The sequence below is a fragment of the Rhinatrema bivittatum genome, chromosome 7 (assembly GCF_901001135.1).
Source record: "Rhinatrema bivittatum chromosome 7, aRhiBiv1.1, whole genome shotgun sequence".
Taxonomy (NCBI): Eukaryota; Metazoa; Chordata; class Amphibia; order Gymnophiona; family Rhinatrematidae; genus Rhinatrema; species Rhinatrema bivittatum.
The window spans coordinates 526166-552619 of record NC_042621.1 but is presented as its reverse complement, the minus strand read 5'-3'; the positions used below and the strand labels follow the sequence as shown (position 1 = coordinate 552619).

Here is a 26454-nt window from a genome sequence, read left to right as displayed (position 1 = left end):
CTCAAATACTCTCTGGAGAATTCTTATGTGGCTCCAAGAAAAGGTGTCAAAACTTGAAGAGACCAGCTTACTAACACAGAAATGAACACTGAACCTTCTACGGAGGAATGCTTGTACTCTTGCATGAAAACATTTCCAGCCTTGAGTTAAATGTCCTGCATGTCCTTAGGTCTCTGGGTTGCGTGCTGTATGAAATCTGCTGCCTGCAACCAGCCTTCCGTGCCCATGGCTGGATGAAGCTGGTGACCCAGATTGTGCAGGGACCCACCCCGACACTTCCCGGATACTTCACTGATGAGCTGAACAGCATCATGCAGAGGTAATACTGGTATTCATTGTGCACTAGGTCCCCAGGCTCAAGAAGGCTTTCCTTAAGTGCTGAGTAAGGATGCCCCTGCTCTGATCAGTGTTACAGCTTGCTGGACTTATTCCCTGGAAATAAGTTGTATGCTTTTGAATTTTGTGCATTATGGCTTGGAATATCTGTCTGGCTTTTTGACCTTGTTAAATATATATCTATAGCATTGATATAGCAATACCACATTACCTGGCATTATCAGAGAAATATCTCATTCTATGAAACCAGCCTGCTAAATCCTTACAGCACCACAATCCTGACAAGCTACAGTGTGTGAAATGCAGAACATCACCATACCAAATTTTATTTATTCGATTTATTACCTGCCTTTTTGAATATGAAAGTCACTCGAAAGTGGTTTACAAATTCACATTACTAAGTCATAATATGACAGATCTATATCATATTAAAAAAAAACCAAAAAAAAACTGTCACCACCAGACTCCGAAGTCTTACAAAACATTATCAGCCTGTCGAGACTCAAACTCCTCTCTCAGGGAATTGAGGTATGATAGAAAACTAATTCTGAGTTACCAGTCCTTCCTGGGCTCATGTATTTATCGCCTGTCTCTAAGCTTTTAGACGTTGCAGAAGGGAATTGAAAGTCTTTGATTGGCTCAGTGTCCCCGATGGGCTGGAGTTAGTTGGCATGCTTGTGGTAGGTAAGATGAATAAATTAATGAACTTCAAAAAAGGTATCTGATCATTCATCAGGCACCCCTGGTGTCAGGTGAAGCAGTGGAGGAGTTTCAGTTCATGTCCCTGGCACAGCAGAGGCTGAGGCTGTATAGTATCCAGATATTTCTTTAACAGAATTGGAAACAGAATGACATATCTGGGGAAAATGGTCTGAAACTCTTCTGCTGCTAAGGGATCATCCATTCCCATAGAGTGCCCCAGACTTTGCCAATGCCTTTCGTGTACCTACTCCAGAAATGTGGCAAAATATTTCTTCTGATTAATCCGGAGCGCTCAGAGATTCCTGTCCTGAGTTCTGAAAGCATATTTTCGCAGCATCCTTTGTAAGATGTCCTCAGGGGTCAGTCTCCATCCAGGGACATTTTGTGCATTAGACTTGAAAAGAAACATCACCAAGATTTCTCATTACAGAGAAAGGAGAAGCTGTGAGACTCATTAATGGTCCCAGCTGCTAATCCACGAACTAGAACAGGAGCACTGCACAGATGTGAAGTCAGTTTTGTACAGCACCTTCAAAAGATGCAAGAGGGAAAGTGGGAAGGCAGGCCAGTTCTATTTTTAATTTAAACACTGGACGTACTTTTTAGACTTACAGGCAAAATTAAATGTAGGTCAGTGCTTAAGCTTTGAAATGCCCAACAAGCCTTTCTGAAGCTCTCATTAAGAGTATAGGTGACAGAGGGAGTGAATGTGGAGCAATTAATTTTGCAACTTCAGCCACCAACACCCGGTCATGTAATTATGGAATGCCTGTTTTGTAGATAACATTCCAGGGATTTTTGCTAAAGAAATACATCTTGTTGGGGAAAAGACTCAGCTTGTGAAATCTTCCAGTTGGCCCTGTAACCCTTTATCTGGGAATCCCAGCACTCCCAGGACTGTGCACTCCAGTGGATCACGGAGACATGGAAGAGAGACTGACTATATATTCTGTACTCATTTTATCTAAAAAGACCCATTTCATCAATTTGCATTTAATCTGTGAGATAGAGCAAGGGGAAGGAGAGGTAAGGAGGGAAGAACAGATGAGAAGATGGGCAAAGAGAAGAAACATTGCTGGAAGCAAAAGAATGAAGTTGAAACTGGGATAGAGAATGAGAGATGAGGAGAGAAGACCTTGCCTTTCAGCTGTATTAATGATTCAAAAGGAGGAGAGAAATTAGTGGTAGGAAGAAAGGAGGAAAAGACTACAGATCTGGGCTGTCATAGGTCTTGGAGGTAAGTACAAATGGGCAAATTGGATGAACCATGTGGTTCTGATCTGCTGACATCTTCTGTGTATATGATTTCCAAACTCCATGTACTAACATCATCCTTTGTAATATTGTTGCTCCAATTCAAAATGTCACAGTCTGCAGAAATTCCAGTTATGCCCAGAAGCAGGTTTTAGTAAGATGGAATACATTCTACCTGTGAACAGGCTCCAAAAAGCTCCACTTTCCAATAATTGTGTTAAGTCCTCAGGTGAGAGGTCAAGGTCCACAATATGGAACCCTGTCATCTTACGCAGTGCCTTTAATCTTAGAGTACAGAGTTCTCCAAGGACAAGTAGAATGGCAGTCCTCATACATGGGTGATATCATCGGATGGAGTCCGGCCCGGAACTTTGATCTCAGAGATTCTAGAACTTTCAAACTTGCCCTACTGAGCATGTTCAGCTGTAGTTATTATGACCCTGCCCCTACACATAGTCCCTCAGTCTCTTTTTCTTCTCCGAGGACAAGCAGAATGGTAGTCCTCACACATGAGTGACATCATCAGATGGAGCCCCGACATGGAACACATATTAAAATTTCTAGAACTTTGACTTGGCACACTGAGCATGCCCAGCATGCCCTATACCATGCATCCACGCAAGATCCCTCTCCAGTCTCTCGTTTTCCGTGGAGTTGTAAGCAATGTGTTATGAGTGAGCTCACTTTGGCTTTTTGGCCTTGGGGAAACGTTCCATTTTTTCTCTGGTTCTTGTGTGTTTTTGTGGGTTATTCTTCACAGTGTTCGACACCAAGTCACTCGTCACTTCCCAGTAGTGTTCCTAGTCAGGGTTTTTCGACGCTTCTAGAAGTTTCTTTTTGCAGTCTATTTCCCTGTGGCAGTGGTGCTTCGGTGCCTGCTGGCCATCAATGCCCGCCGCCATTGGTTTTGATTTTGTCGCCCTTTTATTTTTTCCCATCGTAGCCACATCTGGTTTTCGGCGATGCATCAGGTGCCCGAGGACCATATCCATTACGGACCCCCAAGAGATATGTGTCCTCTGCCTGAGGGCATTGCATGACGTCTGGGGTTGCTGCTTATGTACACAAATGACCCGAAGGGATGTCATCTTCAGCTTGACAAGAGGGAGCAGATCTTTGGGCCAAAGAAAAATGAGCCATCGGCATCGATGGACCTCGCAGCCGCACCAATGGACACCGTGCCATCGACATTGGTGGGACTGTCAGTTCCATCGGTGCTGTCGGCAAATAGGGTCACCAGAGACTAACCATCATTGATCTCCTCCAGGCCGAGGACATTTGATTCCTTGTCATCGGCCTCAGCAGCAAGGAAGGACCAGGCCAAGAATTGAGGGAAGGCAAAGAAAAATCAGCACTGGTCCCCATCAATGCACTGTGCCAGGCTCGGGGATGCACCAGCTCATGGTGCGATGCCCCCAAAGCGACCCCACGATGAAAAGCCCTAGTCCTCCATCAGAGCTGGGGTCTGTGAGTCTCCACTGGTTCTGATGCCAGTCATCGATCCACCTTGTGGATCCGAAGAGGATCTGGCCACCCCTAATTTATCCTAGTTGGTGTTGGCATCGGCAATGTTTGAGGAGGAGTTAGAGCGGCAAGTCCAGATGGTGCATTACCAACCCAGCTGGCATCAGTTCCCAGGATAGCCCGATGGGGCACTGATGCCTCCCCCTACCAATACAGTGGTCTTTGCCAGTATCTCTGAGGAGGAAGCTCCACCTAGGCTAGCAGAGTCGCCGAGGCCTTAGCCCCCAAATCCAGCTTTGCTGGTGCCTGTACCTCTAGACAAAGGCTGAGTGCCTCGGAATCCATCCCCTGTAGCTTACAGTGAGGATGAGGGTTCCTATAACCCCTGGGGGGATGATACTTCAGAGTCCTCCAAAGGCTCTTCCCTCAGATCCTTCTCCTCCAGAAGAGTGAAGGAAGTCTCCGCCTGAGGACTTAACCTTTGCAGAGTTTGTGAAGGGTGATGGCAGAAGCCATCCCATTTCAGTTGCTGACAGAGGGGGATGCCAGACACAAAATGCTTGAGATCCTCCAGTTCATGGAGCCTCCTAAAGATATCGTGGCAGTCCTGGTACACAAGATCCTTAAGGAGCTGCTGCTGAGGATATGGGAACACCCCCTCATAGTGCCTCCCGCTAACAAGAAGGCTGATGGGGTCTACCTTGTCCAGAAGGCTGCCGGATTTGATAAGCGTCAGCTTCCTCACCAGTCAGTGGTGATCAAATCCACCCTCAAGAGTCAAGCGTTCTCTGACCCATTCCTCGGCGCCCCTGGGGAAGGACCACAGAGCGATGGACTCCTATAGGAGGAAAGTGTTTCAGGGGTCCATGCTCATGGCCTGCATTGCTTCCTATCAGCTCTACATGAGCCAATACTTGTTGCGCTCCGCTGGCTGGGAGTGCTAGGGGTGAGATGTGGACCACTCAGAGACCAACCTTGCGTGGTTGGCCTCATTCAGGCATGCAGGTCGGCAGGGGCCGGGTCGCCTCCAACCCTAGACGAGGTCCGTCTTACCGCAAGGGGCACACATCTCACCCCTAGCGCTCCCAGCCAGCGGAGCGCAACAAGTATTGGCTCATGTAGAGCTGATAGGAAGCAATGCAGGCCATGAGCATGGACCCCTGAAACACTTTCCTCCTATAGGAGTCCATCGCTCTGTGGTCCTTCCCCAGGGGCGCCGAGGAATGGGTCAGAGAACGCTTGACTCTTGAGGGTGGATTTGATCACCACTGACTGGTGAGGAAGCTGACGCTTATCAAATCCAGCAGCCTTCTGGAGGAGGTAGACCCCATCAGTCTTCTTGTTAGCGGGAGGCACTATGAGGGGGTGTTCCCATATCCTCAGTAGCAGCTCCTTAAGGATCTTCGTCTAAGACAAGTGGGCACTGTTCCTCAGGGCGCCCTACACAGCCCACTACTCAAGCAGGACCCAATGGGCTGGTCACGGACCACCCTGTCCTCAACGCGCCATACACAGCCTAAGAAGGCTGGTCACGGACCACGCGGGAGCGGGGCAGGCTCAGGAAAGGAATCCAACTGGCAGAGGCACCAATGACCGGAAACAGGAACCGACGGAAGGGATTTACCCTCGGGGTGGCCATCTGGAGGACTCGGGGAGCTGGAACATGGCAGGAACAAACATCAGGAAGATCAGGTACATAAGGACTTCTAGCCATCGAGGACGTCAGGCCTTCAGGAACATCAGGAGGGCAGAAACGGAGGACATCAGGCTCAGGAAAGGAATCCAATTGGCAGAGGCTCCAGTGACCGGAAACAGGAACCGACGGAACGGATTTACCCTCGGTGTGGCCATCTGGAGGACTCGGGGAGCTGGAACATTGCAGGAGCAGGCATCAGGAAGATCAGGTACATAAGGACTTCTAGCCATCGAGGACGTCAGGCCTTCAGGAACATCAGGAGGGCAGATACGGAGGACGTCAGGAACATCAGGACATCAGAGACCGGGATCAGGAACAGCAGAGGCGAAACGAAGAGGGATCCCTTGGAATACTGGAACACCAGGCAAGAGCAGGAACATGGAGTCCAAAGGGAAGGAGAAGCTCCTCAGATGACTGGCTCATTGCGAAGGCAAAGCTGACTAGAAGTTGAAGTCCTTTTATAGGGCTGAAGACAGGCAACTCCCTGGGAGGAGTTTGGATGGGCCACACCTAGCTGGCCCTATAACTGAGGAGAAGTGCTGCGGGCCAGCCCCTAGGGAGAAGGGCATGGCCCAAACCAGGAAGTCCATGCAGACCCAAGCAAGCCTCAGGCAGGCCCCAAGGATATCGAAGGCCTCCCAGGCCCTGGAGCAAATCCTGGATAGTTCGTAGGCGAGACCGCGGCTTCGGAGTGGCCTCCAGGAAAGAGGTGAGACGCCTCCGGTAGCACAGCTACAGGAGGATTCATAACAATACTCGCGGGACATCTGGAAGCAGGTTCAGGAAGTAGACGAGCAGCTGCCTCAACAGCAGCAGGACACCCTCATGTTACTGGTGCATAAGGATCTGGAGTGCGGGAAACATGAGATCGACCTATGATGTTTTCGAGACAGCATCAATGATCTCTGCAGTGGGACTCAGCACCCACATAATGGCATGGCTGCGGGCCTCGGATCTCCGACTGGAGGTACAGAAACAACTCGCTGACATGCTGTGTAACGGGGAGAATCTCTTTGGAGATAGGGTGAGGGATGTGGCGACCCAGCTCTGGGACCACCATGAAACCTTTCACCAGCACTCTGGTCCTATTCTCCTCTTCTAGGAGGCTGGTGAGAACGGGACAGAGGAAGTCTTTCTTTCGTCAGAGGAAGTACTATGTTCCGCCTCCTTACTCCCGTCAACACCATTAGGGCTCCTGTGGCCGTCCCAGACAGCAGAGAGCCCCAAGCCCCAGCCAGCACCTCAGTCAACTCCAGGGATGGGGTTTTGACTGGGTCATAGGGAGCGTAGTCCAGTAGCCTGCCCTTGGAACATTGGACCCTCTGGTCAGGGGCAGGCCACGGTTCTTTGTGAACTAGTGGCCCAGTATAACCTTGGACTAATGGGTTCTTTTCACCATCCATCAAGGATACCATTTGAATCTATTGGGTGGCCCATCAAATTGCCTTCTGAGCCCGTTTTAAGGGCTGGTTATGCATGAGAAGGTATTGCTTAATGGCCAGATTGGTCGAGCCTGTCCCACCAGGGCAAGGAGGGCAGGGATTCTACTCCAGGTACTTCCTGATTCCAGAGAGAACAGGAGGACTCCATCCCATCCTAGACCTAAGGGCCTTGAACAAATTGAAAAAAAAGTAAAGTTAAAGATGGTTTCCTTGGGCAATTTGATTCCCTTTTTTGCAAAAAGGGGACTGGATATGCTCCCTCAATTTAAAGTTATTTTAAAGAAACTGTTGAAGTATGATGTAATCTATATATCAATTTCTAAACAACATCATGTGGGCCAACAAGCTTTGCCATTGCCAAAGTAGTATATTAGATTAACGAGACCTCATATGTGTGGCGGGCTATTCAAACACAAGCCCTGCTGCCACTATTAGAAAGGAATGCGGTGATGTTGATGGCTTTTGCACCGTCTTAATGTTGTAATCATTGGTCTCACAGAAGAAATGGGTGTGTAACCGTAACTTATGTCAGTTTACAACTTATGTCAGTTTACAAAGTTTACAAAGTTTACAAAGCAGTAAAGGTTTTTTTCACTTATCGTAGCGTGGTGTTGCAGATGAGGTGTAACGCTGGCTCAGGGGCCGCTCAATGCCATTGCTAGAATGTAATGAAAAAAAGTTAAGAAACACCAAATAGGAATATCTTCGACGCAAACCATGGCTACTTGATACCTACGGTTCCCAATACTGCCAACCGGTTCCGCTACTAGGCTGCAAATGTGTTCGGGCAGCAGGATCCGCCATCTTACCTCAGGTGGTTATGTACCTACCATGATGGGCGGAGACGATAGATAGTGACGTCAGAGCAGCTGACATGACGTGTCAGAAGCACTAAATGAGCGAGGACCACTCAACAGAGTCGTTAAGACCAAATGGGGATTGTGCCATCAGGGTGTAAATCCACCATTGTTCCCGGACGTTTAAATATTGATCGGAATCCCCTCCACGTGGGTTGGGGGGTATACATGGAGTTAAACAAAAAACTTATAAGATCCCAACTCCATTCAGCAACCTTGGTGCAATACTTACACCAACAGATCATTCCCCGAGGCCTACGGGTAAACAAATCCCCGTTAGTCTTTAGAGAAGACGATGCATTTGTTGCACGCTGGATCTCGATCCTGAATAAATGTTCGATAGATCTGATGGTGTTGATTGTGGAACGCACAAAGGCATCAATAGATGCAACTGAGGAAAAGTTAACATCACTAAAAGAGCAGATCACTCAAAATTTCTCAGCAGAGCATCTCCAAGAAATCATAGAAAAAAACAATAATAAATTGGACGAATTTAAAACTTCCATTAAACAACTTAAGCTCAAGACCCTAAAAAGGGATGAAGACGACTACGCTACAAACAACGTATATCGCTGGCTAAATAAAGAAGACAACCCACCAGGCAGAGTCACCTTTGAAGATTCTGAGGGAAGCGGGTCAAATGAGTCCGATGAGGGAGAAGCCCCCAGATATACCAAAAGAGGTTCTTACACCCAGCCTTTTTTAGGAAGAGGCCGCCGGGGGAGATGGCAACGCCAAGCGCAGCGCAAACCCTATCGGACAGATCCCGTTACCCAAGCTTACGCACAAAGGAATCAACACAGCGATCAGACAACATCATCATACCCCCAGGAGGGTCCTCAAACTCGATCCAAAACCAGATACGATCCGCAGTTATAAATATATCTCAACATCAACTCACCGACCACCAAGAGCAGGTTTTAAATTTGGGTCTCTCCTTTGTCCCCCATCAGAGACACAACCCGTTCCAAAGTCAGATCATGTTGACCAAATTCATCCGCAAACTGCAAATCAAACTGTATTGTTCCACCAATGAGATCCCTGGTGACCACATTTCAGTTGTCAGGGCTAAATCAAAGTGGATCCCCCCAGGTCCTATGGACCCGAACATTAGCACATTTCGTGATCTCATCATAAAGGATATGATCGCATTTGAAAATCACAGACATCATCCTTTCATCAATTTTTCTTACGAAGACCGTCAAGCTTTACAGTCTATATCAAAAAATCCTTCTATAATTGTTAAACCCGCGGACAAGGGCGGCAGCATCATTATAATGGACCGGGATCAATACATTGACAAGTTAACCACCCACCTCGCTGATTCCAAATACTACAGACCACTCGATGAAGATCCTACAAAATCAGTATCCAACATGATTGAAAGCCTATTGGATGAAAAAGTATCTCCCTTTCTAACACGAAAAGAAAGAAATTTTTTGTTGGTTCAACATCCTCGTATTCCCTTAATGTACGGAGTACCCAAAATCCACAAATCCGCAGTAGACCCGCCGTTGAGACCTATAGTATCCAGTAACGGATCTCTACTGGAACCTTTAGCCATTCTTCTCGACACATTTCTTAAACCTCATGTTCTAAAAATGAGGTCATACATTCAAGACACCACATATGTCCTGAAAAAATTGGAACAACATTCTTTTCTAACTGACCCTGTCACACTCATTACAATGGATGTAGTATCACTTTATACCAACGTGTCTCATAGCACAGCATTATTGACCATCGAGGAAATTCTTAAAAATAATATGGAGGGGTCCAGAATCCCATATTGGTTTATTTTTGAAATTGCAAAATTGGTCATTCAGCAAAATTATTTTTCATTTAATTATCACTTTTTTCTTCAAATTCACGGTATAGCAATGGGCTCTTCTGCAGCCCCCTCCATTGCCAACCTTGTCATGGACAGACTAGAAAGATTTCACATTTATCAATCAAGGTGGTTTGATGCTGTATCTCTCTGGATCCGCTATATTGATGATCTTCTCATTTTTTGGAAAGATGAAGCTATACCATTACAAGAATTTTTAGCTTGGATCAATACCATAGACAGTGACCTTCAATTCACCACACATCACAGCACCACGCATATAACATTTCTAGACATTTCGCTCACCATTCAAAATTCACACTTACACACATCCATCTATCGTAAAGAAACAGAGAGAAACAATCTACTCAGATACCACAGCTTCCACCCAAGAGCATTTAAACAAGGCCTACCAGTGAGCCAATATTTCCGGCTTAGACGCTTGTGCTCCACAGACAATGACTTCAAATATCAAGCAGGCATACTAGCAGAAAGATTTTTTACAAGGGGCTACCCTTATAATGCGGTGTACAAGGCATACAAAAGAGCATGGCATTCCCCCCGTGCAGCCCTGTTGAATTATAAAACCCGAGAACCTGTAACCTCTGATATCTGTGTGCTCACTCATACAGATAAATCGTATCTCATCATGCAAAGTATTCAAAGACATTGGCACATTCTCCAATTACACCTGATTTTCGCAGAACCACCCATGTTTGCATATCAGCGGAGCAAAAATCTACGAGATCAAATAGTACATGCATCTGTTACCCAACGTACCAACACCGGACTCCCAGGCAACCATACCGGCTGTGGCAAATGTGACATGTGCTCTATTACAATGGAGGGATCCTCCTGGCAACACCCTCAAACCGGTCACATATATCACAAAAGATCAATCACGACCTGTGATTCCTCATGGGTGGTGTACCTCATTCAATGCCCCTGTCAACTTCTTTATGTTGGACGCACCCGCAGAAAAATTAAAACACGGCTGTTTGAACATCGCAGCCGTCTCAACACAGTCAATTTGGAGGCGCCCATGGTATATCACTGCACCCATTTGGGACACAGTTTTGACCAGCTCCGATGGACGATTCTTGAACAGATACCCCCCAACCCACGTGGAGGGGATTCCGATCAATATTTAAACGTTCGGGAACAATGGTGGATTTACACCCTGATGGCACAATCCCCATTTGGTCTTAACGACTCTGTTGAGTGGTCCTCGCTCATTTAGTGCTTCTGACACGTCATGTCAGCTGCTCTGACGTCACTATCTATCGTCTCCGCCCATCGTGGTAGGTACATAACCACCTGAGGTAAGATGGCGGATCCTGCTGCCCGAACACATTTGCAGCCTAGTAGCGGAACCGGTTGGCAGTATTGGGAACCGTAGGTATCAAGTAGCCATGGTTTGCGTCGAAGATATTCCTATTTGGTGTTTCTTAACTTTTTTTCATTACATTCTAGCAATGGCATTGAGCGGCCCCTGAAGAAGGTTCACAGAAACACGAGCCGTGTCGGGCCAGAGCCAGCGTTACACCCCATCTGCAACACCACGCTACGATAAGTGAAAAAAACCTTTACTGCTTTGTAAACTGACATAAGTTACGGTTACACACCCATTTCTTCTGTGAGACCAATGATTACAACATTAAGACGGTGCAAAAGCCATCAACATCACCGCATTCCTTTCTAATAGTGGCAGCAGGGCTTGTGTTTGAATAGCCCGCCACACATATGAGGTCTCGTTAATCTAATATACTACTTTGGCAATGGCAAATCCCTCAATTTAAAGGACATATACTCTCACATCGAGATCTTCCCCAGTCACAGGAAGTATCTCCGATTTGTGGTGGGAAAACAGGACTTCTAGTTGGGTGTTGCCGTTAGGGCTAGTGTCAGCCCCACAAATCTTCATGAAATGCCTGGACATGGTGGCACACACCTCCACAAGCTAGGGGTGCATGTTTTCCCTTATCTGGACGACTGGCTGGTCAAGAGGCAGGTGCAGTCAGGTCTATGTACTTGACCATTTGGGTACTGGAGTTGCTAGGGTTCGTCATCAACTACCTGAAGTCCTGTCTTAGCCCGTCACCTCAATTGGACTTCATTGGAACCCTGCTAGAGACAGCTCAGGCCAAGGCCTTCATGCCTTGTCAAAGGGCTGTCACTTTGACGACCATTACAGCAGAGATTCAGCAGAGCCAGCAGATGTCAGCCTGCGCTTGTTGAGGCTGTTGGGCCATATAGCCACAATCATTCAGGTCACTCTCTTGGCACAATTGCACATGCACAGAGCCCAATGAACCCTGAGGTCACAATAATGCCAGACCATGCAGAACCTCCAAGACTGCATCTGAGTCACCCTGTCTCTCCAGGACTCGTTGTCCTGGTGGCAGGTACTTTCAAATCTGGAATGGGGGGTATCTTTTCAAAGTCCTCCTACCCAAATTGGCCTAACCACGGATGTATCCATCCTGAGCTGGGGAGTTCATGTACATGGGTTCAGCACCCAGGGTTTCTGGTCTGCTCAGGAAAGGCTGTTGTCAAATCAACTTTCTGGAACTTTGGGTGATCCGGTTCGTGCTATGGGCTTTCAGAGATCAGCTATCCAACAAAGTTGTCCTGATCCAAACCGACATTGAGGTAGCTATGTGGTATTTCAACAAGCAGGGAGGCAAGGGATCGTACCTCCTTTGTCAGGAAGCAGTCCAGATCTGGTCATGAGCCCTGTCCCAAGGGATGGTGCTCAGGGCCATGTACCTGGCCAAGAGAGAGAACGTGGTAGCGGCCAGGCTGAATTGAGCCTTCAGACCCCATGAGTGGTCCCTGGACCAGGAGGTAGCGAATCAAATATTCTGCCTCTGGGGGAGCCCGGATGTAGATCTATTCACGTCCCCTTGCAATAGGAAGGTGCCTCAGTTCTGCTCTCTGTATAGGTCAGACGACAAACCGGCCTTGGCTACCCTTGCCCATCACTGGGGCAAGGGTCTTCTCTATGCGTATACTCCAGTTCCCTTAGTGGCGAAGACTCTTGAAATTTCGTGAAGACAGGGGACTATGATCCTCATAGCCCCTTATTGGCCAAGACCGGCCTTGTTTCCACTCTACGGGAGTTGTCCATCTGGAGACCATCTGGAGACCAATCAGATCGAGGCAGGTTGCAGCATCCCAACCTCCAGAACCTGTCGCTCACAGCCTGGATGTTGGGAGGTTAATTCTGCAACCACTCGATCTCTCAGAGGATGTATTTTAGGTGGCTTCTAGAAAGCCTTCTATGGATTGAAGTGGAGGAGGTTTTCCATGTGCTGTAAGCAGAAGGCCCTAGATCCGTTCTCCTGCCCCACACAAAAACTGCTTGATTACCTTCTACACCTATCTGAAGCTGGTTTAAAAACCAATTCCATTAGAGTTCATCTCTGTGCAATTGAAGCATACCACGAAGGTGTGGATGGTATGCCCATCTCTGTATAGCCTATAGTTGTATGATTCATGCAGGGTCTGCCTCAATTGAAGTTTCCCCTAAGGCCTCCCGCTCAACATAAGAAAATAAGAACATAAGAAATTGCCATGCTGGGTCAGACCAAGGGTCTGGCCCAGCATCCTGTTTCCAAACCAGACCACAAGAACCTGGTAATTACCCAAACACCAAGAAAATTCCATGCTACTGATGCAATTAATAGCAGTGGCTATTCCCTAAGTAAACTTGATTAATAGCAGTTAATGGACTTCTCCTCCAAGAACTTATCCCAACCTTTTTTGAACCCAGCTACACTAATTGCACTAACCACATCCTCTGGCAACAAATTCCAGAGCTTAAATGTGCATTGAGTGAAAAAGAATTTTCTCCAATTAGTCTTAAATGTGCTACTTGCTAACTTCATGGAATGCCCCCTAGTCCTTCTATTATCCGAAAGTGTAAATAACTGATTCACATCTACTCGTTCAAGACCTCTTATGATCTTAAAGACCTCTATCATATCCCCCCTCTGAACAGGCCTAACCTCTTTAACCTTTCCTCATAGGGAAGCTGTTCCATCCCCTTTATCATTTTGGTTGCCCTTCTCTGTACCTTCTCCATTGCAACTATATCCTTTTTGAGATGCGGCGACCAGAATTGTACACAGTATTCAAGGTGTGGTCTCACAATAGAGTGATACAGAGGCATTATGATATTTTCCGTTTTATTAACCATTCCCTTCCTAATAATTCCTAACATTCTGTTTGCTTTTTTGACTGCTGCAGCACACTGAGCCGATGATTTTAAAGTATTATCCACTATGATGCCTAGATCTTTTTCCTGGGTGGTAGTTCCTAATATGGAACCTAGCATTGTGTAACTACAGCAAGGGTTATTTTTCCCTATATGCAACACCTTGCACTTGTCCACATTAAATTTCATCTGCCATTTGGATGCCCAATCTTCCAGTCTTGCAAGGTCCTCCTGTAATGTATCACAATCCGCTTGTGATTTAACTACTCTGAATAATTTTGTATCATCCACAAATTTGATAACCTCACTCGTCGTATTCCTTTCCAGATCATTTATATATATATATATATATATATATTGAAAAGCACATGGTGTTATCTCCGCTGATGAAAGCTCCTTTTCAGCCGCTGCGCTCCTAGAAATGCCTCACATCCATCAATTCCCTACTCACCAATTTACACCTTGCCCTTAATTCCTCAAAAACTGAACTCCTCATCATCCACAACCACCAAACTCACAAACTCCTCTCTCCCAACGACCCTGCTGCCAGTACCTTCGCCTCACAGCTTCCAGTACGAAACCTAGGTGTTCTAATTGATCCATACCTAAACCTAAAAAAACACATCAACTCCGTCCTAAAAGAAGGCTTCTATAAGCTCAATGTCTTAAAAAAGCTCAAACCCTTACTCCATACTCACGACCTCAAAACAGTCATCCAAGCCACCCTAGTTTCCAAACTGGACTACTGCAACTCACAGTACCTAGGCCTCCCCTACTCCTCTATCAAACCCCTTCAAATGTTACAGATCGCCACCGCCAGAATAATCATGAATGCACGCAAATCAGACCACATAACCCCCCTCCTAAAAGACCTCCACTGGCTCCCCATCCCATCACGCATCCTATTCAAGACCCTCACCATCATACACAAATCCATCCACAAAAGCAACTCCTCCTGGCTCAGCGAACCCTTCAGATTCACACACTCCTCCCGCCCAGCCAGAACAAACCGTAAAGATACACTACACATCCCACCCCTCAAAAAAGCCCGCCTCACATCAACAAGGGACCATGCCCTATCAATAGCAGGCCCCACTCACTGGAATGCTCTACCTACAAACCTCCGCCTCGAGCCCTGCCCATACAAATTCAGGAAAATGCTGAAAACTTGGCTTTTCCACCAGGCATTTCCTGACTAGTTCCCTTTAACCACTGCCAACCTTCACCTCCTCACCTTGCAATTAACCCTCACCGCCCTAAGCACTATGTTAATATGTAAATATCTTTAACCCTTTAGTTTCAATTTTTCAGGCTCACATATAGAGCCTCCTTCTAGCTGCAGCACCTTTGTTGCAACGTGTTACTCTTGTTGCTTCCCTTACCCCCCTCCCTGTTTTTTGTATTTTCCACCTTTTTGTTCAGATGTAAACCGATATGATGTGCCCTCTAATGTCGGTATAAAAAAGTTGTTAAATAAATAAAATATTTTTGTGGTGGTCACTTCAGTGCACAGGGTCAGTGAGCTCCAGGCCTTAGTGACTTAGCCACCTTACACTAAGTTTTATCATGACAGGGTGGTCTTGCATATGCTGCCTAAGGTGGTGATGGACTTCCATCTTAACCAGTCCATCGTCCTGCCAACATTCTTTCCCAGGCACCATTCGCACCAAAGCAAACAAGCACTGCATAGTTTAGACTGCAAGCAAGCCTTAGCCTTCGATCTGGAGTAGGCAGAAGTCCATAGACAATCCTCCCAACTTTTTATGTCTTTTAATAGGAATAGGTTGGGCATTGCTGCTGCCAAACAGACACTATCCAATTGGCTAGCAGAGTGCATCTCCTTTTGTTATGCCCAGGCAGGACTGCATCTTGGGGGACATGTCAAGGTTCATTCTGTCAGAGCTATGGTAGCGTCACTGGATCACTTGCAAGCAGTTCCTGTGGAGGAGATCTGCAAAGCTGCGATGTGGAGTTCTCGCCACACATTCACATCTTACTGTTGTTTGAATAGGGATGGCTGACGCGACAGTAGGTTCAGCCAGTCTGTCCTTTGGAATCTGTTTGAGATGTAGAACCCAGCTTTTCCCGCCTAGGACCCTTTATTTGTGTTCAGACTGTCTCCCGCCTCTGTTACCACAGCACTGTTGTTGTGCCCGTTGGCACCTAGTTGGGTGTCTGTCGGTCCCCTTGTCTGTTGGGGAGCAGCCTGTATCTAGGGATTCACACATGGATGAAGACTACTATCCTGATGTCCTCGGAGAAAGCAGAGTTGTTTACCTGTAACAGGTGTTCTCCAAGGACAGCAGGATGTTAGTCCTCACGAAACCTGCCCGCAACTCTGCAGAGTTGGGTTTCTCCTAATTTTTCATTTATATATATAATTCTATGTTATAAGACTGGAGAAGGATCCCACGTGGATGCGTGGTATAGGGTGTGCTGGGCATGCTCTGTGTGCCAAGTTAAAGTTCTAGAAACTTTGATCTAAGCTTTCTGTGTCGGGGCTCCATCTGATGATCTCACCCATGTGTGAGGACTAACATTCTGCTGTCTTGGGAGAACACCTGTTATAGGTACAGTTTAAGGTCTACATTTAAAAAAGAAATTGGCCTGTATGAGGATGCCAGTTGCGGATCTCTCCCATGCTTCGGTAATACAATGATATTAGCTGATTGCAGTGTTTTAGGCATGTCTCCAGTAGCTATCATAGCTTCAAATAGATTTTTTAACGGCTCTAATATGTGTGGTTTCAGGGTCTTATAAAACAAGGATGTGAGCCCGTCAGGACCTGGAGATTTTAAATTTTTAAGTTCAGAGATCTCTAACGCTATGTCCATTTCCTGTAGTGGTCTGTTTAGTCCATCTAACTGAGATGGTGTAACTTTTGGCAACACCAGGTTCTTAAAAATGTTTCCCTGGTGTTAGACGCTACTGGTTCATCTGAATATAGTTGTGCCTACAATTTCTGAAAGATTTCTCCAATATCATTGGTGCTTGTATGTATGGCACCTGACGAGTCCTTCAGACTGATGATGAAGGAGGCTCCTCTCCGGGGCTGAACTAGTCTCGCCAGTAATTTACCAGCCTTATTCCCTTGGGAGTAAAGTTTTATGCCTTAAGGCTAATATGGAGGAAACTGCCCAAGTATGAAATTTTTCATTCAATATAGTTTGGAGTTCCCGGAAGGCTCGCTTATCTTGTTCTAGATTGGTTTTAAGATATTGTATTTAAGTGTTTTCGATCGATTTATCATATCTATGATTTCCCTAGCTAGTTCCTTCTTCTTTTTAATGGAGTATCCCATAATTTCTTCTCGTAATACTACTTTGGCCATCTCCCAGAATACTGGTTGCTCTATATGTTGCTCATTATGCAGCTTATATTCATTCCACTTGTCTACTAGAAACTTATGAAACTCAGGATCGTTTAGCAGCCAGGCCGGCATTTTCCAAGTTGAAAGAGATGGCCGTTGTGTGAAATTCTCTAGCATCAAGACACTGGGCAGTGGTCAGAAATTACCAGCGCCTCTATGTTAGCTTTGACACAAAAGGAAAACAATGATATGAGCAGGTAGTCTAATCTTGCTTTAGATGGATGTGTCAGAGAGATGTGAATATAATCTCTGGTCGTTGGGTTAAGTACTCTCCATATGTCTAAAAGTTGCAGAGTTTCACAAAAAAAAAATGTAAACCTTTGGCCGCTCTCACATGGGATGCTGGGCCTGATTGCTGTTGATCCATGACAGGGTCAGCCACACAATTCATGTCTCCCCCGATTATCAATTGAGCAGGACTAAACTTAGAGATAAGAGTAACAAGTTTTGGTAAGAAAGTAGGATCGTATATATTGGGCCCATATACAGATAATAATATTGTGGGCTTACCCCTCAGCCATCCTGACACTAATATATATCTACCATTGTCATCTGCACAGATCTGATCTGCTTGAAATGATACATTATGATGTAGTAAGATAGCAACCCCTCGACTATGGGACGTTCCTTGGGCTGCAAATTCCTGCCCTACCCATCTTTTATGAAGTTTTAAATGTTCTCGTGCAGTCATGTGAGTTTTCTGCAGGAATACTATTGAACTATGCAGGCGTTGTAAGTGTGTTAAGACTTTTTCTCTTTTTACTGGCGAGCCTAAACCAGCAACATTTCACATTAGGATATTAATCGAGGTAGCCATTTTGTAGTGGATAAAATACGTTTCTCCGCTGATGTCCATCAGAGCCATCCCCAAGCCATTTACCATGTACCAATGTCACTATTACTACAAACTATTCAGACAATCCTTTCCTAGGGCTTTTCCAGAGCTGCTGCTTTCGGCTCATGCTGCTTTTTGGTACAGTAAGAAAAGCTCACAAGGAGCCTTTCGTCTCAGGAGCAGAGCAAGTCAGAAGGAAGATGAAAGACTGAGGCTATTCTTTTTCTTCTTACAGAATGCTAACCAAGAGCCCCCTGCAGAGACTCAGCGCCAGTGAAATCCTGTGCCTACCTTACATGCAGGCAAGCAGCAAGGTTAGCGCCCACTACTGTCTGACTGGAGGGGGGGGGGGGGGTGGAAATGGGTTTGCATGTGGTACAGTGCTGAGCTGTTGCATCCCTCCTGGGCCCTGCACTCCTATGTGAGAGCCTGAGAAGGGCAGAGGGTGGAATCAGTGGAAAGAAATGGGTTCAGTGGCAGGGAAGAAGAGGATCTCAGTTTTAGCTTGAGCTCATTCTTGATGCGATAGCCGAGAGAAGGAAAGAGAACAGTTTATGCTGAGGGACAGAAGAGGGGAGGAGAAGGAAAGATTGTAAGAGCAGTTGAAAGGGGTCCCAAACTGACAAGACATAGAGAAGAGAACCAATTCCTGGGGAACCCCAACAGACAGTAGGAAGGGTCTGAGAAGGATTATTAATGAGAAACTTAAAGGAACAATTTGTGAGATAATATCAGTCAAGAACAGAACCAGAAATACGATGGAGGGAAGAATCTAAAAGAACAGGGCAATGTCTCCAAATGGGTTTGTTTTGCGTGTACCTTGACAAGAATGAACTTTATTGTGAACCAGAATATCTTAGGAGTGATCTCAATCTCTCAGATTTACTTCCAATGCCCTTCTTAGTATTTGCATTTTGCCAATTTCTTCTGGAGTTCATACTAAGAGATGTCCTGGCAGTTCTGTTGGCTGACTTTTTCAATGCTTCTTTAGAATCTGGAATAGTTCAGAAGGACTGGAAAAGGGCAGATGTGGTTCCTATTAATCAAAGTGGAAGTAAGGAGGAGGCTGGGAACTACAGGCTGTTTGGTCTGACCTCTGTGGTGAGCAAACAAATGAAATCACTGTTAAAACAGAGGAGAGTGCAATTTTTGTAATCCAGTGGATTGCAAGATCCAAGGCAGCAGGGTTTTACACAGATAAATCTTGTCAGAGGAATCTGATCAATTACTTTGATTGGGTGACAGGAGACTTGGATCAAGGGAGAGCGTAAGAAGTAGTATTGTTGGATTTCAGTAAGGCTTTTCACATGGTTCCACACAGAAGACTTATAAATAAATTGTGCGTCCTTGGTAAGGATCCTAGAGTGACTGACGGTTAGAACCAGCTGAGTGGAAGGTGACAAAGGGGAGTGGTAAATGCAGTTTTCTCTGAGGAGGGAGTTGTTACTAGTGGTGTGCCTCAAGGATGGGTCCTTGGACTGCTTCTTTTCAACATAATGGAATCTGTAACAGGGTGCTCATCCAGGAAGGAGTGGAAAATATGAGGAGGGATTTAGCGAAGCTTGAGGAATGGTCTAAGGTCTGACAGCTAAGATTTAATGCTAAAAAATGCAGAGCAATGCCTTTAGGATGCAAAAACCCAGGGGAAAGTTACAGTATTGGAGGTGAAATTCTTCTAAGCACAAAAGAAGAGCGGGTTCTGGGGACGATTGTATCTGATGATCTTAAGGTGGCCAAACAGGTGGATAAAGCAATAGTAAAAGCCAGAAAGATGCTTGGGTGCATAGGGAAAGGAATGGTCAGCAGAAAAAGGGAGGGTGGTGGCTACTAAAATAGTCATTGGTCTTCATTCTAAAGCATATGGGGATAGACTTAAAGATCTAAATATGTACATCCTAGAGAAAAGGCGAGATAGGGGAGATATGATAGAGTCATCAGATATCTCAAAGGTTTCCATGCACAGGAGGTGGGAGCCTCTTTTAATGGAAAGGAGGCTCTAGTAAGGGGTCATGTGATGAGGATGAAAGGGGGTAGACTCAGGAGCAATCTTAGGAAATATTTCTTTACAGAGAGGGTGATGGATGTGTGGAACGGCCTCCCAGTGGAAGTGGTGGAGACAAAAACAGTATTGGGATTCAAGAAAGCATGGGACAGTAACAGGGATTCTCTAAGGAAGTGATGGGAATTATAATGCTAAATTAATTGCACGGATGGGCCATACGGTCTTTTTCTGCTGTCCTGTTTCTATGTTTCTGTAAGGTGTACATTTTATAGGCAACAAGCCATGGTGCACTTGGAAATTCTTCTTAATCAGACCAGGGGCACCGAATATAATTGGATCTATTTCTGTATCTTTTTGTCACATTTTCTTGGTCTCTGACTGCATCTCTTGGTACTTAAGGTCAGCAGTGTCAGACTTGGTCTGTTGCTGCATTTGCATTGACTTTTCCTTCCACTCTTTCACCGAAAGCATATTGTAATTAGCAAACTTTTCAGCCTTTGAAACTTCTTATCAGGTTGCGGTGGTCAGGATCTTTTCTTGATGTCGACGAAGGGGACAACTCCTGGGAGGTCCGTGTGCTGCACACACGAGCATCAGTTCAAAAACTGCAAAATGTTCCACATCCCCTACTGAGACTTCTTAGTGCCATTTTTATACCTGCTATTGTCACTGTTATTTCACTCTTATGGATATTTCTTTTCTCCATTTGGGGGTATTTTCGTGGGTAAATACGTGTTTACCCTTTGAATGCCGCGCCACCCCTCTGTGGGGAAATTAAGGTGCACTTTCTACAGCAATGCATGCTCTTCCCTGTGGATAAAGGGGCTGCACGGGGCGGGGAGGGGTCAGGGCAAGCTGACGTAAGTACGTGCAGGAAATTTCATTTTAAATTCCTTGTGCCTGCTTCCTCCTGCTTTCCCCCTGCAAAATACAAGGGGAAAAGTTTGCCTGTAAAATCTGCTTGCAGTCCTTGCCTGCATGTATAGTTCGAGCGGATCCCCATCTTCTTTCTGGGACTGGAGGAAGAGATTACATAAAATTTCAATACAACTCGTTCCTTTAAAAGTAAGTGCAAATTTATTGAAGTTTGGGATCCCTACTTGCAAAGCCTCTCTCCAAGGGCACAAAGTGATCAATTGCCCCTGAGGTTGGTTGGGAGTAGAACTGGGTGGAGGAGTTGGTGGATCTGTGGGTACGTGGTGACTTGGCGATAGCTCCTTGGGAAACAGCCAGAAGGAATAAGGAGGTAGACTCTGGCTGTTTCCCAAGGAGGGAGGCTATAGGAAACTCCCTCAGACCCCCTTAAGGGACCGGGCACAGCTGTCTTGCTGGGTCTTCCTTAAGATCCAGACCCACAAGGAATGCTGGGTGAATGGAGTATCCCCTCACCAGTGTACGAGAACTCAGGGCTTAGAAGCATTAGAGAGGCCCTGCAGAGAAGACAAGAACCCATTCTATGTGATATCTGTGAGCTACTTGAAGTTAAGGTGAGCTGTATTTGTTTATTTGACATTTCTTTCACTGTAAATAAATTGCACATAAAAAACAGCCAGAAGGAATAAGGAGGTAGACTCTGGCTGTTTCCTTTATGTGCAATTTATTTACAGTGAAAGCAAAGTCAAATGAATAAATACAGCTCACTTTAACTTCAAGTAGCTCACAGACAGGGCCGGCGCATCCATTAGGCAAACCTCTGCGCTTGCCTAGAGCGCTGAGTCATAGGGGGCGCCGAAGAGCAGCCACGTGGTGCCGCATGCGGGGCCTATCCCGCTCATGGCAAACAGAAATAGAGACTGTGTGCTTCTCAGGGCCACGAGCCCTGAGAAGCACACAGTGTCGTGCCGCCCCCCCCCCCCCCGCCACCTGTTTTGGCGTTGACTGTTTCTATTTCTCTTTGCCACGAGCGGGATAGGCCCCGCTTGCGGCACCAAGTGGCTGCTCTTCAGCGCCCCTATGGCTCGGCGCCCTGAGAAGCACACAGTTGGCGCCGAAACAGGTGGGGGGGGCGGCAACGCAAGGGTCGCCAGGGTGCCCAATACCTTAGCACCAGCCCTGCCCACAGATATCACATAGAATGGGTTCTTGTCTTCTCTGCAGGGCCTCTCTAATGCTTCTAAGCCCTGAGTTCTCGTACACTGGTGAGGGGATACTCCATTCACCCAGCATTCCTTGTGGGTCTGGATCTTAAGGAAGACCCAGCAGGACAGCTGTGCCCGGTCCCTTAAGGTGGTCTGAGGGAGGTTCCTATAGCCTCTCTCACAGGACATATAGATTGATGCCTTTTTGTCTTGTTACTGCTGCTATACTTGCCATATGAGGGAACTGGGCGGGATGGGAAGACATTGGGGTGCACGATTTTACGGCTGGGGGTTACCTGTTGGATAATGATGATGATATGTTTCGCTTGTTTGCTTTATAGTGTAAGTCATAGTTTACTTTCCCCTTATTGCTTTGGGCTGCGGGAACGGGGAGGGTGGAGGGGTTGGGACGATAAAAGAAAAGAAAATGCTTATTTGCAATGACTGTTTCTTGGCTTGGTATGCATCAGAAACCATTGTATACCAAGTCGTTTGTACTTGAATTGAATTGTATTCAATAAACAGTTTAAAAAGTAAAATCTGCTTGCAGCCCTGCAAGGAATTTACGTATTAAGCTCTATATATTACTTTGGAAACACATGTATAAACTGTCATGCCAATAAAGTTTCCTGAGAGCTGGGAGGGTGTGGGAAAAAGTATCAGTCCCTTGTCACTCCCGGGGGGTGCGGGGGGTAGGGGGGGGGGGACTCCTGCCATTGCAGAACCTCTGAATTCCATTTTCAAAGGAAGACAGTGGCCAAGGTCTTGAGTGACAACTGTATGTTCTGTCAGCAATGAAAACCATCAAGCACTAACCAACAATGGCGGCAGAAAAAGCCCAGTTGGCCCACCCATTCTGTCCACACTGCCAATGATGTACTGCAGCTGCTTGTCTATTCTATATGCTCAGCTTATCTCGCTCTTTCTTTCAGTTCATTTGTATGCATCAGGGGCTGACTTTGTGGATAAATTGGACTGAAATTTGGCAGAAGAATGTGGCACCAGACTGCTAGTGTTCCTGCCAAATTTCAGCCATGTCCATCCAGTGGGAGGGCTCCTACAGTATGTGTCAAGGGAGTGGGGCATGAAAGGCGCCTTCCACGTGTTATGTCACACACACACACACATTTTCGCCACCTGTGTGTCTTCCTTATCTTCAGTAGAAGACTATACAAGATCCTTGCTTATCTCCTCCTGCACCCATCTTCCCCGTGCCTAACCCTTAAGGTTCTGTAAAAACCTAAATAGTCTGAATTGAACTTAAATTTGGAGGTTGTAACATTTTTGGGGGATCAGGGGTCCCCAAACTTTTCAAGACAAGTTCCACATAGGACATTTGAAATCACTGAAAGGGCCATGAAGAGGGATCCCCTCAGAGTTTGCTGAGTAAGAGGAGAAACAGGAGACATATTTGGCCCTTTTGATGATTTGACATGCTGAGAAAGGAGGGCTGCAGAAACGGAGGGTTCCTGAGGACAATGTTTCCTGGTTAACTGCCTCAGAAAGGTGGCTATTTAGATTAAATTTGAATAAGGCCAGAGAGGGAGCATGACGTACCAGCTCAGGAATTCTATTCCAAGCATATGGTGCAGTCAGGAGCTGGCAGTAAAGGAGAAGGGCGTAGACAGGAATGATTTGCCTGAACAGCAGAGTTCATGAGGAGGATTGTAGGAAGAGATAAGGGAAGAGCTGCTGAGTGAATGTTGCGCCGGAGGTGGACCCTTGGCCGAGGTGGGGATGACGGTACCCGCAGGGCAAGCCCTATGGGTCCCCACCGTCGGAAGGCAGAGCTGGCTGAGTGACGGAGGCCAACTGGAGCTTCGCCAATACCAGCCCACGTTCCCGCAGGTTGAGCCCTTGGATGCCGGGGCCGGCTGGTCTTAGGCGGGCCTCCGACCGACGACTCCCAGTAGACGACGTAGTAATCAGCCAAGGATCAGCAGTGGTAACAGGAAGGTTGAAGCAAGTCCAGATGAGGCAGGGATACAGAGATCCGGGTGCCAATGGGAAACCAGAGGCAGAGACAGGTGGCGCCCGAGTAATAGTAGGCCGGAGCCTGAAAGGCCAAGTCCAGAGTGATACCAGAGGAAGTGGTGGAAAGCAGTCTGTCATCGGGGCAGGCAGCAGTCAAGGAAAGGAGGTCAAACGAGCGAGGGTCAAAACCAGAAGTCAGTCCAAGCGTGGTCAGGCATAGAGAGGTCAGAGCCAGAAGTCAATCCAAACGTGGTCAAGCGTAGCAGGGATCAGAACCAGAAGTCAATCCAATGAGGAAAGGCAAGGACTGGGTACAGATCAGGAACAGGAACCAGGAACGTAGAAAGGATCAGGAAAGAGCAACGAGCACATGACAAGCGTGGAGACCTGTTGCCAAGGCAAGGAAATAGTGGCTGGACCCTGCCTTATATACCAGGGCCCAGTGATGTCATCATCCGGGGCCGCGGGATGGATTCTCGCCGTGGCCCCTTTAAAGCACAGCAAGGCGTGCGTGCCTAGAGGGCAGCATGGCGCTGGATGGCAGCGTCTCCCCGCGGGACATGCAGAGAGACCTGCCGAGGAACAGAGAAGTCCGTGGAGGAGCCGGGGACGGCAGAGGAGGCAGGTGGCTGCCCACTGTTGCAAGGGAGGAAGAACCGGGAGTGGGAGCTGGAAGCCAAGGGTAAGTGGGCCCAGACGCGGGCCTGCCACAGACGGGACACGCAACAGTACCCCCCCTCCTTACACCCCCCCTCTTGGAGGCCTAGGTTTGCCCGGATGGGCACGATGGAATCAGAGGAGGAGCCCCTTGTCCAGAATGTTGCTCGCAGGTTCCCATGAATTTTCCTTGGGGCCTTAGACGTCCTACAAGAGGAGATACTCCCAGCGGGGCCTCTTCTGAGGACATCAAAGACTTCTTGAACTTGATAAGTAGTATCTGTCTCAGCAGTGACTTGGGACGGCACAGGAGTCTTTTGATAAGGCCAGGTGAGTACCACCGGTTTAAGTAGGGATACATGAAAGGAGTTATGAATACCAAGAGCTGGAGGTAGTCAGAGTTGATATGTGACTGATCCTATACGTCGAATAACAGGGAATGGACCAATGAATCTTGGTGCAAACCTTGGAGACGGGAGCTTGAGTTGAATATAGCGTGGATTTAGCCAGACCTTTTGGCCTGGTTGGAACTCTGGAGCTGGTCAACAATGAGCGTCTGTAGTTTTCTTGGCCCGAGCCATGGCCCGAGCCATGGCCTGATGCAGACGAAGATTGGTTTGGGTCCAAAGTGCTTTGAGGGTGTCTGCAGTGGCCTGAGCTGCCGGCGAGGGTACTGGTAGTAACTCGATGGGACAATCAAACATGTGTAGAGGCGGAAGGATATCAGCGTTCTGTTTGGGAAATACATCTTCAAAATCCACGTATGGAGGCAGAAGGCCAGGGGCAGTCATTGCCAAGGGAACCGCAGGAGAAGTTGCCACCTTCTTCAGGCACGTCTGATGACAGGCTGGGCTCCACTCAGTAAGTTGTAGCGTTCCCTAGTCAAACTGGGGAGAGTGACGCTGAAGCCATGGGAATCCCAAGACCACTGGATGAATGGATTTTTTCAGATCGAAGAGTTCAACCTCTTCTTCATGAAGTGCTTCAGTGAGGAGACGGACAGGCACCGTCACAAGGGAGATCCTGCCGGGCAACTGTTCACCGTGAATATAAACTATGCATAATGGTGTCCCAAGAGGGTGAGTGGAGATACACAGGAGATGCACCAAGTCCTTAAGGATGAAATTCCCTCCAGCTCCGGAGTCAATTAGAGCCATGACTGGGAAGAAGCGAGAGTCTCAAGTCAAGGTGACTGGCAAGGACAGTTGAGGAGCTGGAGAAGTAGTGCCCAAATTCAGGATCTCAACCGAACTTAGGCCCGGAAGTTTCCCGGACGGACAGGACAGGACTGGAGGCAGTGGCCGAAAGCCCCACATTACAGGCACAGACCCAAATGTCCCTGTCTGAAGCGTTCCTCCGGAGACAAGCACCCTTGACCCAGCTGCATGGGCTCTTCCGCTTTAGTAGATGGTGGGGTTCCGCAGATGCAGGTGGTGAACGGGAACGCTCCATGGTGGATCGTCTGGGCATCCGCACTTCTCGGTGACGCTCTTGGAGGCGGTGGTCTATATGGCCTGCCAGATCAATGAGATCCTCAAGGGAGTAAGGTAGCTCACGGGCTGCGAGCTCATCCTTGAGCTGGGTGGACAAACCGTCCAGATAGATGGCTCGGAGGCAATCTTCTTGCCATGATAATTCTGTAGCAAGGGTTCACAACTCAATGGTATAATCATTAAGGGCTCGTTGACCTTGCCTCAAGCATAGGAGACTGGAGCTCGCCACCGTCTGCCTCCCTGGATT

The 26454-nt window shown here is 47.1% G+C and overlaps 1 protein-coding gene across 6 annotated transcripts in view; it reads left to right on the top strand.

Moving 5' to 3' along the window:
- Positions 1–26454, top strand: part of LOC115094928 (serine/threonine-protein kinase Nek11-like) — a 403945-nt gene that overhangs the window by 203947 nt on the left and 173544 nt on the right. For all 6 annotated transcript variants that reach the window (XM_029608021.1, XM_029608022.1, XM_029608023.1 and 3 more), the window contains 2 exons: positions 170–319; positions 18239–18317. In XM_029608021.1, the coding sequence (XP_029463881.1) occupies positions 170–319; positions 18239–18317 (229 nt within the window). The remainder of the gene's footprint in view (positions 1–169; positions 320–18238; positions 18318–26454) is intronic.